The 16334-nt window shown below is 40.8% G+C and overlaps 1 protein-coding gene across 3 annotated transcripts in view; it reads left to right on the top strand.

Moving 5' to 3' along the window:
* Positions 1-16334, top strand: part of DGKI (diacylglycerol kinase iota) — a 450160-nt gene that overhangs the window by 193910 nt on the left and 239916 nt on the right. For all 3 annotated transcript variants that reach the window (XM_047097249.1, XM_047097250.1, XM_047097248.1), the window contains exon 6: positions 4078-4143. In XM_047097249.1, coding sequence (XP_046953205.1) covers positions 4078-4143 — 66 coding nt within the window. The remainder of the gene's footprint in view (positions 1-4077; positions 4144-16334) is intronic.

Below are 16334 nucleotides of genomic sequence, written 5' to 3'. Positions count from 1 at the left end.
CAGGCCTCAGCTCCAATATCATCCCCTCTGAGGTCTTCCTTAATGATCTCCTCTAAATAGATTGCACATTGTTCTTTATCAAAGTACCTTGTTCTGCCCCCTCAGAGTACTTCGCATGTCATAATTGTTTATGGATATTACTCATTTGCTTGTTTGTCACCGCCCCCCCCCCCCAAAGTGTAAGCCTTGGGAGGTCACTCAGGGAATTCGTCCCAAACTCATTGTACCAGGACACAAAGGGTGTGATTTGCTGACTGTTGACTAAAAGCATTTATAAACGAGTTAATTTCTCCCCAAATGCCTAAGAACTCTTGTTGTCAGAGGACAGTTTGAAGATGAAACTTATGGTAGGCATGACTCATTTGAAATTCTTAATTAAGAGACCTTAGGTAGTTTACTGAATGTAAATGAAAGAACAGTCACTTTAGAAATAGTTTGGCTTGGGTTCAAATGATATTTCTGCTTCTTTCCACTATGGGTATCTCTAGTTCAGGGATCTAGGGCAGGGATTGTTAACGACAGTACCTTATGCTTTGTGGAATGTCTGACCTATGGAAGTTTTTTAATGAATGTTGGTTGAACACCTCTAAGATGAATCTTTCTGGACCTCAGTTTTCTAAGATATAAGCTATCTGGATTAGGTTATAATTTCTAAGATTCTTTCAAGCAGTCTATGAATAATGTTAGGAATTAAACTTGTCGTTTGAAAAATAAGTGAGCAATTGTGTTATGTATGTCTGCTAATGATACTGAATTATAAACCTTGAAGTGATGTATCACAGATTTTGAATACCCATAAGTAATAGTCCTTTCCTTCTCCAGTACTTGAAGATAGTATATGAATAATTCAGAGATTATCGACGAATAATACAAAGGTGTCATGGTGTTAGAAGCCTTACTTTGCTATATTAACAGCAGTATGTCAACACTCGTATTTGTAGTAGAAGGATCCTGAGTCTAATTTCAGTTCCATAATTTAGGAGATGTGAAAAATAGCCAAAAGGAAATAGTGTGAAAAATGAAGGTGCTTGGTAATGAAGGTTAGAAAAGAGAAGTGATTCTGTAGAAATTGTTTTTTCTTCCCCCTCTGATTGATACCGTGATTGATAATCCTCCCAAGTGGCAACTACATGATTGAATCATCTAAAATTAGGTTGACAATTCCATTCCACTCAACACGTGTTTTTGGATGTTTGTTCAAACTATATTAAAGCAGCAGCACAAGAAGTTTCTTTTAGGCCTGTGAAGACCTGTTAATAAAAGGATGCTTGACCTCTCAAATCAGAGCTATGGATGGGAGACAGTTATTCAGTTTCTTCTAAAGTAGTGCTTTTGTTTAAGTTACTTTATCTGTGTCTTAATTTGCAGCCTATTTTCTAGAAAAATGATATTAAAAATATTTCACAACTTTCTGAGTCATATGTTAATATTTAAATAAACAATTTAAAAATGTTCCTTTCTATTCCCTAAGTAGGTTAAACTACATGGTATTATAAATCTGTGTACCAAATGACACATGTTGCAACCATAAATGATTCATTAAGTCAGTCTTATAATTTCTAAATAATTGTTGATTCCTGGAAATTGTTGGTTTAATCTTTTGATTAGAGCTGTCACTAGCTAAATAACCCCATGAGTCAGTCATGATTTCATAGGCAATTGCATCAAATTCTTCCAACATTTCCCTCCTTAAATTGATAGTCATTAGGTGATGTATAATCTCCGTAAGTGGAAAATTTCTCTACCATCAATGATATTGTTCATTTTCCCACAGCTTTTGCTAAACTAACAGCAATTACAGTAAATTTTTCTCTCTTATAGTACTGACGTTTTTGTATATTCAGTGTTTCGACTACTGTCATTGAAATCATTTACTGAAGGAGCTTGATCCTGAGCTTTCGGAGCAGAGGAAAGGCACAGCAACATGGTGGTTAAGAGCATAGGCTCCTTTGCCAGCCTGCCTGGGTTGGAATCCTTGTTCTCACCCTTACATCTGAAGTATCTGCTCAATCCCTTAGCTTTGTAATTTGTGAAAGGAGGGTGATCGTGATAATTCAGGTAAAAACCTCCGATAGTGTGCTCTATGGTGTGAATTGAGATAGGGTGTAGTTGGCAACTGGCCCAGTCCTCCCCAGCCCTATTCTTAGGCAGTGGGCTGGAGGGCCAGCAGGGTCCAGCAACTTCAGCCCCAGTGGGTACTTTGGGCACTGATAACTGGGCAGATTTCTGACTTGCTGCCGCTCTCCTGGAAGCCACAGCCAGCCATGGGACCCAGCATCGTTTGTATGATATTGAAGTTCATACAGGCAACCACCACCAGTTGAGCACAGCCCAGGATTCTGGGTTTGCTCAGGCAACGTGATTTGTTTTCAAAAGAGGGCTCATTGGAGGAGGATCCTGGAGACCTTTTATGTCAAAAACGAACATTCTAGTTGATTAATAGTAAGAGGGGGTAGAAATGGCTTCCATTGTTGAGGGGGTAGGGTGAGGTGCTGTGGCATTTGGGGAGGAGCCAGGAGGATGGGGGGGGAACTAAACTAATTTATCAACAAATATAGGAATATTTCAGTATTTTCACAACAAATGGGATTTTTCTGGTACATACTGACTGGCATCTCTACTGATAGAAATTTTCATGAAAATTAAAATAATTATTACATTTAAAGTATCTTAAAAGTGCCAGGCACACAGTTAGTACTCAAGAACATTATTACTAGCTTCTTTCTGAGAACAATATGAGAATTGTGTCCTTGTGTTAATTAAATTGCCTCAGTGGGGAAAGCAAGACAAAAATTAGACTAATTAGTGGGACAGTTATGCTTCTTTATATCTTATTACATTCAAAACACCATTGTTCCTCCAGGCTCTTTGTTTAAGCTTTAGCTTGAATTGATTTGACGTTATGAAGAGAAACAGAGGTGGCGTTTTAGAACTGATAATGCTAATGTTTGTCAGAGGTAGTTTTGTCACTCTGGATTTCATGTGTTGATATAACATTTGTTTTTCCTAACACGGATCTATTTCCTGTATGCCTGTATACTTAAAACAGTGCCTGCCAGATAGTAGACATCTAGTTAAGTATTTGCTGAATGACTGGATATATATTAGAGGGCCTTTCAAAGGGAAAATATGGGTTGTGGCCTGATGATGGACATGTTAATATAGGCTCAAGGGTGTTTTCTCAGAAAAGGACAGGAGGAAAAAAGAAGTATTTTAGGTGTATTGGTATAAGAGGGATGAGTTGTATGTAAGTTTATCGATACCATTGGGCCTGAAGACAACTTTCTCTCCTATGATATATCCTAACAGCAGTGGTAATGGGTCTCCTTGACTCCCTGCCCGAGGAGTGACTGTCTATTTGGGAGGAAAAGGGCTTTCACTGTTTCCTAGGGCCCAAGATAAGAATAGACCTTGAAAGCTGATCTTGTTTAGAGAACCCAAGGACAGTTGAAACACAATGTCATTGCAAAAACGTCACAATGGGCCCACATCTCTTGCCGTCTTCGTCATCTTTCTCCTTCATCTTTTCTTTGCCTTCACTTTTGTGAGTGAAAGATTCTCATCCTCTGTGTCCTGAATGAGGAGATCTGTTTTTTTTTTTTTTTCCTGAGAATTTAATTTCTTAAAGTTCTTCCTAGCGTGGATGTTTAATACAGTGCCTGCCTGGCATATATAAAGCATTCAGTATATATTTGTTTTTAAAAATAGATGGGGTTTCATCTTCCCTTCACCTTTCACTTCTCTGATGGCATTTCAGTCACCTCCCACATCTGCACAGCATTTTACTAGGAAGAAAGCGGAGGAAGAGCTTCACAATGTGGCCACGAGGAAGACGTGGAGGGAGGACACGATTCATGATTTCTACAAATACAGAAGATCCCTGGGCATGGGGGTAGCTTCGGGTTTTCCAAGTGGATTCATATTTATTGTCAAACAAGTCATACATACACGTGTTTGGTATTGTGCTAATATGGGCTTAGGTTATAGTTTAAGGAAATCTTTATGCTTAAACATTTAAAAAACTAACAATGGGCTTTGCAAATTTAAACGTACTCTTTTACTTTTGTTTTCCCACAGAACTTTGTGCGTCATCACTGGGTGCACAGGCGTCGGCAGGAGGGAAAATGTAAGCAGTGTGGTAAGGTAAGGGGCCCGGCACCCCATGGTCACCGTAGGAGGCTCCCCAGGCCTTTACAAACGCCCCAGGTAGATAAATCCTGTCACCCGAATCCAGTGCTCCGTACATGTCTTCATTTCTGAAAGGCTTTATGTCTCCGGGTCCCTTTCCTTAGGAGGGGTTTTAGTCATTGTGGAACTCACTGCAAGAGTCAGGGGTCTTAATACCGGTAGTAGTACTTTTTAAGACAGATGGATACACTTTTACAGTGAATTTCCTTGTCGATGGCTAAAAAAAAAAAAAAAATAACACTTCCTATTTTGTGACAACCCCCTTCTGAGGACTGCTGGCCCATCACACTCCTTGCTCAGCAGCAGAAAATCAGTGGGTTGTTGAGCAGCACTATTTTTGTTGACACATTATTGTGTTGAACAGAACTCAACACAGGAAGGACGACACAGAGGCAAGAAATGTATTCCGGTTCCTGGAAAGAGATGGCTTCCTCATCTGTGGCTATTTATGTCTACTCTGTCTCTGTCTCTTAGTGTGACCTGTGAAAGGCCTCTTGGGGTGCAGGGCCACTGGGAAAAGGAAGGTGGGGGTGGGTCCTAAGACCACATGCTGTGAAACTCCCTCGATGCCACGTGTTAGTGACCCCAGCAGATTTGGGTTATGGCTCTTTTCATTGTACAGAGATCTACTTTAGGAATAAAAGGACCCTCTGGGAAGGTTAAACTGGTGGTGAATCACACTACAAAGATTTTTTTTAGATGTTTCTCTATTTGTTTTGAGACGGAGTGAGAATGTGAGTGGTGGGGAGGGGAAGAGGGAGAGAGAGAGAATCCCAAGAAAGCTCCACACTGTCAGCAGAGAGCCCATCACGGGGCTGGAACTCACTCAAGAATCATGAGATCATAACCTGAGCCAAAATCAAAAGTCGGACACTTAACAGACTGAGCCACCCAGGCGTCCCACAGATTAATCAATAGTAAGCTGAACTCAGTAAAGGGAAGTTCTGCTTTGGTAAAGTAAGATAATTGGGGGGAATATTTTACTCATCAATTAATTCCTGATTTATTTATTCATATGACTTTTTTGGATCACATGCTGGGATGAACTGACCAGTATAGCACTTTTCACCATAGAGAGATACAAGGAAATATTGGCTCTCTGAGGTAGGGATATTGATGGTGAGTGAGGCCTGGAAAACGATTAATTTTGCTGTTTTGCCTGGTGCTGAAAGAGAATATCATCCTGTAGCCTCAGTTACCAAGTTTTTCTTTGGAAGGCTACATACCTTTGCTTCCAGGGTATGGCCTTCCATTGTAATTGGATTATCTCCTGAGTTCACAGTGACTTGTAGCTGGTTCCTTTCTAGCCTGTAAAGAGGCGAGATGAAATAGGTTGAAAAGGGAAGGAGGTGAAAGGAAGAGGAGGAGGAGGAAGTAAAACGATTCTTATTCTTAGCCATTTTAAGTGGTTGGGAAGAAGCAGGTTAGTCCTCTGTTCTTTCATGACCTTCCTTCATTGGCTCCATCTACCCTACGCTTTCTGATGGTGTCTTGGGGCTTGTGGACTTTCTCTTGCTTAGTGGATTGTAGACTATCTACAACTTTCCTATGAGAGAGAGAGAGAGAGAGAGAGAGAGAGAGGGAGGGAGGGAGGGAGGGATGTGCAAGAAACTGGTAGTCAGGCACAGCCAACTTTGAGTTAGAGATGTGAAAGGTAGGAAGGATCTGGACGATCAAGCTTTTTGCCTTGCAAGCATATCTTCACTGGACATTCTAGTAGCTGGTACTATCCCAATAACTTTCAGGCCATAGTAGAGTTGGAAGAATTACATTAAAAGAAAATCAATAAACGTTATATTTTGTGACAGGTATTCCTTAGTGTCACATTATGCTCCATTTTCTGGTCTTATGTTCTGTTGGCATGATCAACCAAATGGGGAAGACTGGACTCCCCGTACCCTGAATTGCTGTGGTCATGTCTCCTTCTCTGCTTCCATTCTCAGGCGGCAGTCTTGGAGTGCTCGAAGCTCTCTGCACATGATAGCTATTAGCTGAGAAGTCAGTGATCCCAACTCTTCACATAATGTTCCCATAATAATGAACTACTATATCCAGTCCCTGTGTATACTCCAGCTACTCACAAATTCTCAGAGACTCAAGCACTGATGGGATGGGATGGGATGATCTTCGACCTGTGTGTCTCTTGCTGGACAGTAAATAATCCTTTGGATACTGGCTTGTAGTCAGGTTTAGAGGAAAGTTAGTGGCTGTATTTCCATTTACAGATTAGGTGACTAGAAATCAATTTCAAACTCTGGTGCTATGCCTAATTTTCATCAGTAGGGATGTACAGTCTTACATATCCAGGGATTCTAAACCAACACACACATCCCCAATACACACATGTCCCTTATACATTATTCATAATTTATCCATTGGGATGGGGTGAAAGATAATCACTTCAATTAGCAAAACTTTTTGTTTCATCTGGTAGTTTGTAAAAGTTTGGGGTTGTTAGGGAGTGTTTATAGTTAAAGAGTGTTTGTGGTTTTAGTTTCTAGTTTAAAAAATCAGAATAAAGTAAATATTTGGGCTGCCTTTCTCTTGAGCCTTGAATATGTGTTTGGCTGAGCGTGTGTGGCACTTAATGGATATCAGATGAGAGAGCTTAATGTTCCGTGCTTTAACATTTGCTGACTGGCCGCCATGTTTATGAACATTATATCATTTCACATTGTTTTCATTCATAGTCTCGTATTACATAAGAGTTAGGGTTCAGTCAGAAAAGAGATGGCACACTGAACCTTAAATCATGTAATTTGATGAGTATTTAACAGAGAGAATATTTAAAAAGTGTGAGCAGAGTATAGAGAAACCACAAGGAATAGTGAAGAACTCAGCAGGGAGCCATGGTCAAGTCACGTCTGAAGAGGTGAGGAGATGGAGAGAACCCGTTCACACGAGCTGTATGTAACCTTTAGTCACAAGACTTAGCCAGCTCAGGTGACCTACCAGCTGGGGGGAATAAATACCCCAACTCCACTCACCTTCAATATATCTCCAATGGCCAAATCCAATAGAAACCAGTAGAAACTGTTGAAGCAATCCATAAAAATGAACTCTTTACAATGAGACATGGGATAAAGAAAAATATTGGGTCTGGAGAGGCAGTGGGATTGATCTAGCACATACTGTTTAATGTAAAACTATATTCATTCAACGATGGAAAGAAAGATGCATACTTACTCTGCAAACCTATCTCTTACTGACCTTTACCGCATCTATACATTTTATTCAATCAAAGTTTGCTTAGTACTTGAAAAAATTGACAGGCAAAGAAAAAAATACACTCATGATTTTGGCTAATTGGACCTTTCATTTTTGAAGGAACCAAGCATCCAAACTGAGCAGTGTGATAATTGTGAAAATCTGCTTGTAAATCATAATTTGAGACCTTATCTTTTGTTTCTTCATTTAGAAACATATAAAAGTTATAAAAATAAATGAGCTAACTTTTTGAAACTCGGAATTCTCAACTTTCAAACATCAAATATTGAAAGCAATTGTTAAGGGGCGCCTGGGTGGCGCAGTCGGTTAAGCGTCCGACTTCAGCCAGGTCACGATCTCGCGGTCCGGGAGTTCGAGCCCCGCGTCAGGCTCTGGGCTGATGGCTCAGAGCCTGGAGCCTGTTTCCGATTCTGTGTCTCCCTCTCTCTCTGCCCCTCCCCCGTTCATGCTCTGTCTCTCTCTGTCCCAAAAATAAAAAATAAAAACGTTGAAAAAAAAAAATTAAAAAAAAAAAAAAAGAAAGCAATTGTTAATACAATGATACCTACTTAAATTTTGGTTTGCGTTTTTGATACCTTCCAGTTTGCTAACCAACATGCCACATCATTACAGATTATTTGTCTGTAAATCATATATACTATTATGTATAATTTAAGTAAATTAAAGAGCATAACATTAATTAAATGGGAAAATGTCAAAACTACTTTCTTTTTTAATGTTTTTATTTATTTTTGAGACAGAGAAAGACAGAGCATGAGCAAGGGAGGGGCAGAGAGAGAGGGAGACCCAGAATCCGAAGCAGGCTCCAGGCTCTGAGCTATCAGCACAGAGCCCGACACGGGGCTCGAACTCACGGACTGTGAGATCATGACCTGAGCTGACGTCAGACGCCCAACTGACTGAGCCACCCAGGTGCCCCAAAAACTACTCTTTAATGAATATTGTTAAAAATGAATTTAAAATGAACTTATGGTACGATATTTGAGACATATACAACTAAAGGAAGTATATTTAATAGAATTTTTTTTATTGCAAAAAGGAGAAAATGGTTAAAACCATCCTATGGGGGTATGGTTGAGATATTATATGAATAGTGAAAGGCATTAGAGAAAAATAATGGAGATAAAATCAAAATAATGGAGAAATATGGGAGATGTTCCCTTACCACCTTAAAGCACCATTCTCCACTCATCTGAAAATGTGTGTGCCCTGGGGTCAGCTATCAAGAGACACTGCAAGGTTAGGAACAAGGAATGGAAGTTCAAGAGTAAGGATATATTCACTGGTTAGGCAGTTTGTGTTTGCTATAACAGTGGAATCTTCTGCCCTTAACTTCAGGAGGATCAATGAGGAGGTGTAGAGTGGGTAATACAACCAGGGCAAAGAAATCAAGCCTCTCCATGGAGCCCCTGACAATGGAGCTGCTGGAAGCCTGGCTTTTCTTTTTGTCCTTGGCTGAGTATCAAGAAAAGAGACAAGGGCAGTCAGCATTCTGCTCTCTTCTTCTATGTGTTTGACTGTTTTTAGTTTCTCATATAAGTGGTATCATATAGTATTTGTCTTTCTGTGTCTGGCTTATTTCACTGAGCATTAATGTCCTCCAGATTCATCCAGGAAGGGAAATGGGGAAGTATTAGTCAAAAGGAACAAAGTTTTAGTTATGCAGGACGAAATGAATCCTTGAGATCTGTACCACAGAGTCCCCGTCGGGAACAGCACAGTATTGTAGACTTAAAATTTTGCTAAAGGGTTAGATATTATGTTAAGGTTCTTATCACAAAATAATACCTACTAATGAGGGCAGGAGGAAACTTTTGAAGGTGATGGATATGTTTGTGGCATAGATTGTGGTGATGGTTTCATAAGTGTATACTTATCTCCAAACTCATCAAGTTCTACACATTAAATATGTACAGCTTTTTGTATGTCAATCATACCTCAATAAAGTGGTTTAAAAAAAAAAGAAAGGGGACATGGGGGTGAGGGCTCAGAAGTAGTGCACTGCAGGCCCCAGTGGTTAAGTCACTCAGCGTCTCATCTGTAGGGCCACTTTGCTACTGCCACTGTTCCCTAGTCTTTGGCATGGTCAGTGTCCTGGTAGTCGTAGCTAATGCAGTGCTTGGTCAGTCTGGTCCCTGTTGCTCTTTCTTCAGAAATGCCTTCACTGTGAAGGCCCTAGGATTGTGCAGAGGGAGGAGTTGAACTGCAGAAAGGATGCCCGAGTGGGTAATCTGGGTGCCAGATATATTCTTCTTGCCTGTATTGTTAAATGACAACTGTACCTCCACTTAACGATCCGGATCAATTACTCCTGCCAAGATTGTGACTCCTTCCTGTGCCTGCTACTCTCTTGACACAAAGATCTCAGCGTCAGTAGCTGCAGTGGTAGTTTAAGGTTTAAGGGCCTCCTATTATGTCCTGTGGTGGGGATGTTCCCCACATGGGATTCAGACCCTCAGAGCCCAGAGTTCTGGGGATGGGAAACATAAATTCCCCAAGCAGGCCAATGGGATGATGGTAGGCATGGCTGCTCCTAGTCTTACTCCTTGGGTTCTGCATCCATATATTTTACCCTGGAAACAAAAACACCATGAAATGATCCTGGATTTAGTGAGTACAATGAGACTGGAGGATGGTGCTCATAGGGTGTCCTCTGAAAGCTAGTGTCTGTTAACACCTTCAAAAGCCATTCCATCTCTCTTTTAGGCCTGCAGCTTCTGGATGCTGTGATGGCACCAGTGGATTTCATGGCTGTATGCTCACTCCTGCACCTCCACTGTTGGAAAATAGTTTCTCCAGTCTGACACAATGTTATGCAGGATCCAGTGTTGGTGGGCCACACGCTCTGTAAGCCTTTATATGGTGGTGTCAGCCGAAGCCCAGTCAACAGCTGCTTGATGGCAAATTGATCCCACGGAATCCTTTCCACTGTGGAAGGGGCAGCAACTTATCTTGACTAGAATCAACATATGTTCTGGGTATGGGCTTACCTTTCCCTTCTTCTGGGCTGACTGAAGCCCATCCCCTTTGAGGGATGGTGCCACATTGGATGCTCAGCCTTGGAATCTTTTGCTGGAAGGTTAGACATTCAGCAGGGGCAGTAGCCGGCTCAGTTTTAGAATCCTTTAATGTTGGATCCAAACAACATTCATCACTGGTATCATGGTGGTACATGGACAGAAGTCCATGGATGGCTCATGACAGTGTGCAGTCTGAGTTACTATGTCTGAGTTTTTAGTTCTTACAAACTGAGTGCTCTCTGGTGGGCATTAACATGTGATATAGGGATCCTCACTCCTTATACTTACTTTCACATGTGCATCCATTTGCCTCTTCCCCACACCTCCCTGTTTGCTTCCAATTCTTTGATCAACTAGCCAAGCCATTCACCATTGCCTGTAAGTCATTATGTATTCATATATCAGGCTACCTATCTTTTCACACAAAGTGGGTCACCAGATGCTCTACCTGAAGTAATGTTGATTGGGAGGATTTCTTCCTATTTACATTTCTCTGGGCCATTCCGGAGTGGGCTGAGCAGGCTTTAGGGAAGCAGTAGTACATGTTTGCCCTGGACTCATATGCCAAGTTGACCCATCTGCAAACCAATTTCAGCTTTTTCCTGTCTCTTTCAGATGATCATTAGGGACTTCCTTATTTCCATAGGTGTGAGTCAGATGAGAGGCTTGGCGGTGGGGGTGGGGGTGCCCGGATGGCTCGGATGAGCGTTGTACTCTTGGTTTTGGCTTAGGTCATGATCTCATGGTTCATGAGTTCGAGACCTGCTTTGGGCACTACGCTGGCAGCCCGGGGCCTGCTTGGGATCCTCTCTCTCCCTGTCTCCCTGCCCCTCCCCTTCTCACTCACTCTCTCTCTCTCAAAATAAATAAATAAACTTAAAAAAAAAAAGAGACCTGGTACGATGTATAAGAGATGATGTAGAGAGTCTGAGTTACCCACCCATATGTTGTACTTGTGCTCTTTCAAACCGTTCATGCTGGATCCCAGATGGTCCCAGTTAAATGTGATGATGGATGGCAGCTGGGTCCACCCAACCTTATGGCTTAGTGATCTGACAGGGCCCGGGTCGCGACCTCCTGGTGATTTGTAGTCAGGCATTCTTCCAGCACAGCATAGGAGTAGAAGAGCGGTTTTTTGAGAGATACACGGTTCTCTTCTGCACAACCTTGTTTCATAATCCAATCTGTGTTGCAATTCTCTCGGTGGTGTTTGCCATAAACTCCAGAGGGTATCTCCTCTCCTGCCTAATATCTCTAGTAGCATGGGGTCTTCTTGGTTGTATGGCCCAACTGGCAGGGCCTACTTTCTTTGCAGACTGCACCTGGTCCAGAGTTGTTTTCTGCTCTAGGCTCCGTTCTAAGCTAGAAGCATTTAATGTCATCCAGTAAATGGATCAGGACAGTATTCCTCAGTGTAGAGTATGCTGCCTCCAGAACCCAAAGAGGCCTACTGAGTGCTGTGGTTCACTGCTAGTAGTCAAACTTGTGAAATGCAACCGTGTTTCCTTTAAATTGGATAGGATATTCTAGCATGCTCTTAACCACTAACCCTAGATGCTTCACTGATGTGTGGGATCTCTGATTTCTCATAGTGGTTATCTCCCCACCTTCTGTCTTATTTTATTTTTTTTTTTTTTTTTTTTTTTTTTTTTTTTTTTTTTTTTTTTTTTTTTTAAATTGTCCTAAATGATTTTTTTTTTTTTTTTTTTATGAAGTTTATTGACAAATTGGTTTCCATACAACACCCAGTGCTCATCCCAAAAGGTGCCCTCCTCACTACCCATCACCCACCCGCCCCTCCCTCCCACCCCCCATCAACCCTCAGTTTGTTCTCAGTTTTTAACAGTCTCTTATGCTTTGGCTCTCTCCCACTCTAACGTCTTTTTTTTTTTCTCCCTTCCCCTCCCCCATGGGTTCCTGTTGAGTTTCTCAGGATCCACATAAGAGTGAAACCATATGGTATCTGTCTTTCTCTGTATGGCTTATTTCACTTAGCATCACACTCTCCAGTTCCATCCACGTTGCTACAAAAGGCCATATTTCATTTTTTCTCATTGCCACGTAGTATTCCATTGTGTATATAAACCACAATTTCTTTATCCATTCATCAGTTGATGGACATTTAGGCTCTTTCCATAATTTGGCTATTGTTGAGAGTGCTGCTATGAACATTGGGGTACAAGTGCCCCTATGCATCAGTACTCCTGTATCCCTTGGGTAGATTCCTAGCAGTGCTATTGCTGGGTCATAGGGTAGGTCTATTTTTAATTTTCTGAGGAACCTCCACACTGTTTTCCAGAGCGGCTGCACCAATTTGCATTCCCACCAACAGTGCAAGAGGGTTCCCGTTTCTCCACATCCTCGCCAGCATCTATAGTCTCCTGATTTGTTCATTTTGGCCACTCTGACTGGCGTGAGGTGATACCTGAGTGTGGTTTTGATTTGTATTTCCCTGATAAGGAGCGACGCTGAACATCTTTTCATGTGCCTGTTGGCCATCTGGATGTCTTCTTTAGAGAAGTGTCTATTCATGTTTTCTGCCCATTTCTTCACTGGGTTATTTGTTTTTCGGGTGTGGAGTTTGGTGAGCTCTTTATAGATTTTAGATACTAGCCCTTTGTCCGATATGTCATTTGCAAATATCTTTTCCCATTCCGTTGGTTGTCTTTTAGTTTTGTTGGTTGTTTCCTTTGCTGTGCAGAAGCTTTTTATCTTCATAAGGTCCCAGTAATTCACTTTTGCTTTTAATTCCCTTGCCTTTGGGGATGTGTCGAGTAAGAGATTGCTACGGCTGAGGTCAGAGAGGTCTTTTCCTGCTTTCTCCTCTAAGGTTCTGATGGTTTCCTGTCTCACATTTAGGTCCTTTATCCATTTTGAGTTTATTTTTGTAAATGGTGTGAGAAAGTGGTCTAGTTTCAACCTTCTGCATGTTGCTGTCCAGTTCTCCCAGCACCATTTGTTAAAGAGGCTGTCTTTTTTCCATTGGATGTTCTTTCCTGCTTTGTCAAAGATGAGTTGGCCATATGTTTGTGGGTCTAGTTCTGGGGTTTCTATTCTATTCCATTGGTCTGTGTGTCTGTTTTTGTGCCAATACCATGCTGTCTTGATGATGACAGCTTTGTAGTAGAGGCTGAAGTCTGGGATTGTGATGCCTCCTGCTTTGGTCTTCTTCTTCAAAATTCCTTTGGCTATTCGGGGCCTTTTGTGGTTCCATATGAATTTTAGGATTGCTTGTTCTAGTTTCGAGAAGAATGCTGGTGCAATTTTGATTGGGATTGCATTGAATGTGTAGATAGCTTTGGGTAGTATTGACATTTTGACAATATTTATTTTTCCAATCCATGAGCAGGGAACGTCTTTCCATTTCTTTAAATCTTCTTCAATTACCTTCATAAGCTTTCTATAGTTTTCAGCATATAGATCCTTTACATCTTTGGTTAGATTTATTCCTAGGTATTTTATGCTTTTTGGTGCAATTGTGAATGGGATCAGTTTCTTTATTTGTCTTTCTGTTGCTTCATTGTTAGTGTATAAGAATGCAACTGATTTTTGTACATTGATTTTGTATCCTGCAACTTTGCTGAATTCATGTATCAGTTCTAGCAGACTTTTGGTGGAGTCTATCGGATTTTCCATGTATAATATCATGTCATCTGCAAAAAGCGAAAGCTTGACTTCATCTTTGCCAATTTTGATGCCTTTGATTTCCTTTTGTTGTCTGATTGCTGATGCTAGAACTTCCAGCACTATGTTAAATAACAACGGTGAGAGTGGGCATCCCTGTCGTGTTCCTGATCTCAGGGAAAAAGCTCTCAGTTTTTCCCCGTTGAGGATGATGTTAGCTGTGGGCTTTTCATAAATGGCTTTTATGATCTTTAAGTATGTTCCTTCTATCCCGACTTTCTCAAGGGTTTTTATTAAGAAAGGGTGCTGGATTTTATCAAAGGCCTTTTCTGCATCGATTGACAGGATCATATGGTTCTTCTCTTTTTTTTTGTTAATGTGATGTATCACGTTGATTGATTTGCGAATGTTGAACCAGCCCTGCATCCCAGGAATGAATCCCACTTGATCATGGTGAATAATTCTTTTTATATGCTGTTGAATTCGATTTGCTAGTATCTTATTGAGAATTTTGGCATCCATATTCATCAGGGATATTGGCCTGTAGTTCTCTTTTTTTACTGGGTCTCTGTCTGGTTTAGGAATCAAAGTAATACTGGCTTCATAGAATGAGTCTGGAAGTTTTCCTTCCCTTTCTATTTCTTGGAATAGCTTGAGAAGGATAGGTATTATCTCTGCTTTAAACGTCTGGTAGAACTCCCCTGGGAAGCCATCTGGTCCTGGACTCTTATTTGTTGGGAGATTTTTGATAACCGATTCAATTTCTTCGCTGGTTATGGGTCTGTTCAAGCTTTCTATTTCCTCCTGATTGAGTTTTGGAAGAGTGTGGGTGTTCAGGAATTTGTCCATTTCTTCCAGGTTGTCCAATTTGTTGGCATATAATTTTTCATAGTATTCCCTGATAATTGTTTGTATCTCTGAGGGATTGGTTGTAATAATTCCATTTTCATTCATGATTTTATCTATTTGGGTCATCTCCCTTTTCTTTTTGAGAAGCCTGGCTAGAGGTTTGTCAATTTTGTTTATTTTTTCAAAAAACCAACTCTTGGTTTCGTTGATCTGCTCTACAGTTTTTTTAGATTCTATATTGTTTATTTCTGCTCTGATCTTTATTATTTCTCTTCTTCTGCTGGGTTTAGGCTGCCTTTGCTGTTCTGCTTCTATTTCCTTTAGGTGTGCTGTTAGATTTTGTATTTGGGATTTTTCTTGTTTCTTGAGATAGGCCTGGATTGCGATGTATTTTCCTCTCAGGACTGCCTTCGCTGCGTCCCAAAGCGTTTGGATTGTTGTATTTTCATTTTCGTTTGTTTCCATATATTTTTTGATTTCTTCTCTAATTGCCTGGTTGACCCACTCATTCGTGAGTAGGGTGTTCTTTAACCTCCATGCTTTTGGAGGTTTTCCAGACTTTTTCCTGTGGTTGACTTCAAGCTTCATAGCATTGTGGTCTGAAAGTATGCATGGTATAATTTCAATTCTTGTAAACTTATGAAGGGCTGATTTGTGACCCAGTATATGATCTATCTTGGAGAATGTTCCATGTGCACTCGAGAAGAAAGTATATTCTGTTGCTTTGGGATGCAGAGTTCTAAATATATCTGTCAAGTCCATCTGATCCAGTGTCTCATTCAGGGCCCTTGTTTCTTTATTGACCGTGTGTCTAGATGATCTATCCATTTCTGTAAGTGGGGTGTTAAAGTCCCCAGCAATTACCACATTCTTATCAATAAGGTTGCTTATGTTTATGAGTACTTGTTTTATATATTTGGGGGCTCCGGTATTCGGCGCATAGACATTTATAATTGTTAGCTCTTCCTGATGGATAGACCCTGTAACTATTATATAATGTCCTTCTTCATCTCTTGTTACAGCCTTTAATTTAAAGTCTAGTTTGTCTGATATAAGTATGGCTACTCCAGCTTTCTTCTGGCTTCCAGTAGCATGATAAATAGTTCTCCATCCCCTCACTCTCAATCTAAAGGTGTCCTCAGGTCTAAAATGAGTCTCTTGTAGACAGCAAATAGATGGGTCTTGTTTTTTTATCCATTCTGATACCCTATGTCTTTTGGTTGGCGCATTTAATCCATTTACATTCAGTGTTATTATAGAAAGATACGGGTTTAGAGTCATTGTGATGTCTGTATGTTTTATGCTTGTAGTGATGTCTCTGGTACTTTGTCTCACAGGGTCCCCCTTAGGATCTCTTGTAGGGCTGGTTTAGTGGTGACAAATTCCTTCAGTTTTTGTTTGTTTGGGAAGACCTTTATCTCTCCT

The sequence above is a fragment of the Lynx rufus genome, unplaced genomic scaffold (assembly GCF_022079265.1).
Source record: "Lynx rufus isolate CCGP_SWC_20201006 ecotype Redwood Valley unplaced genomic scaffold, mLynRuf1.p SCAF_4, whole genome shotgun sequence".
NCBI classification, from domain to species: Eukaryota; Metazoa; Chordata; class Mammalia; order Carnivora; family Felidae; genus Lynx; species Lynx rufus.
Note: the sequence above shows the minus strand (reverse complement) of the source record. Positions and strands in the feature narration are given on the sequence as shown.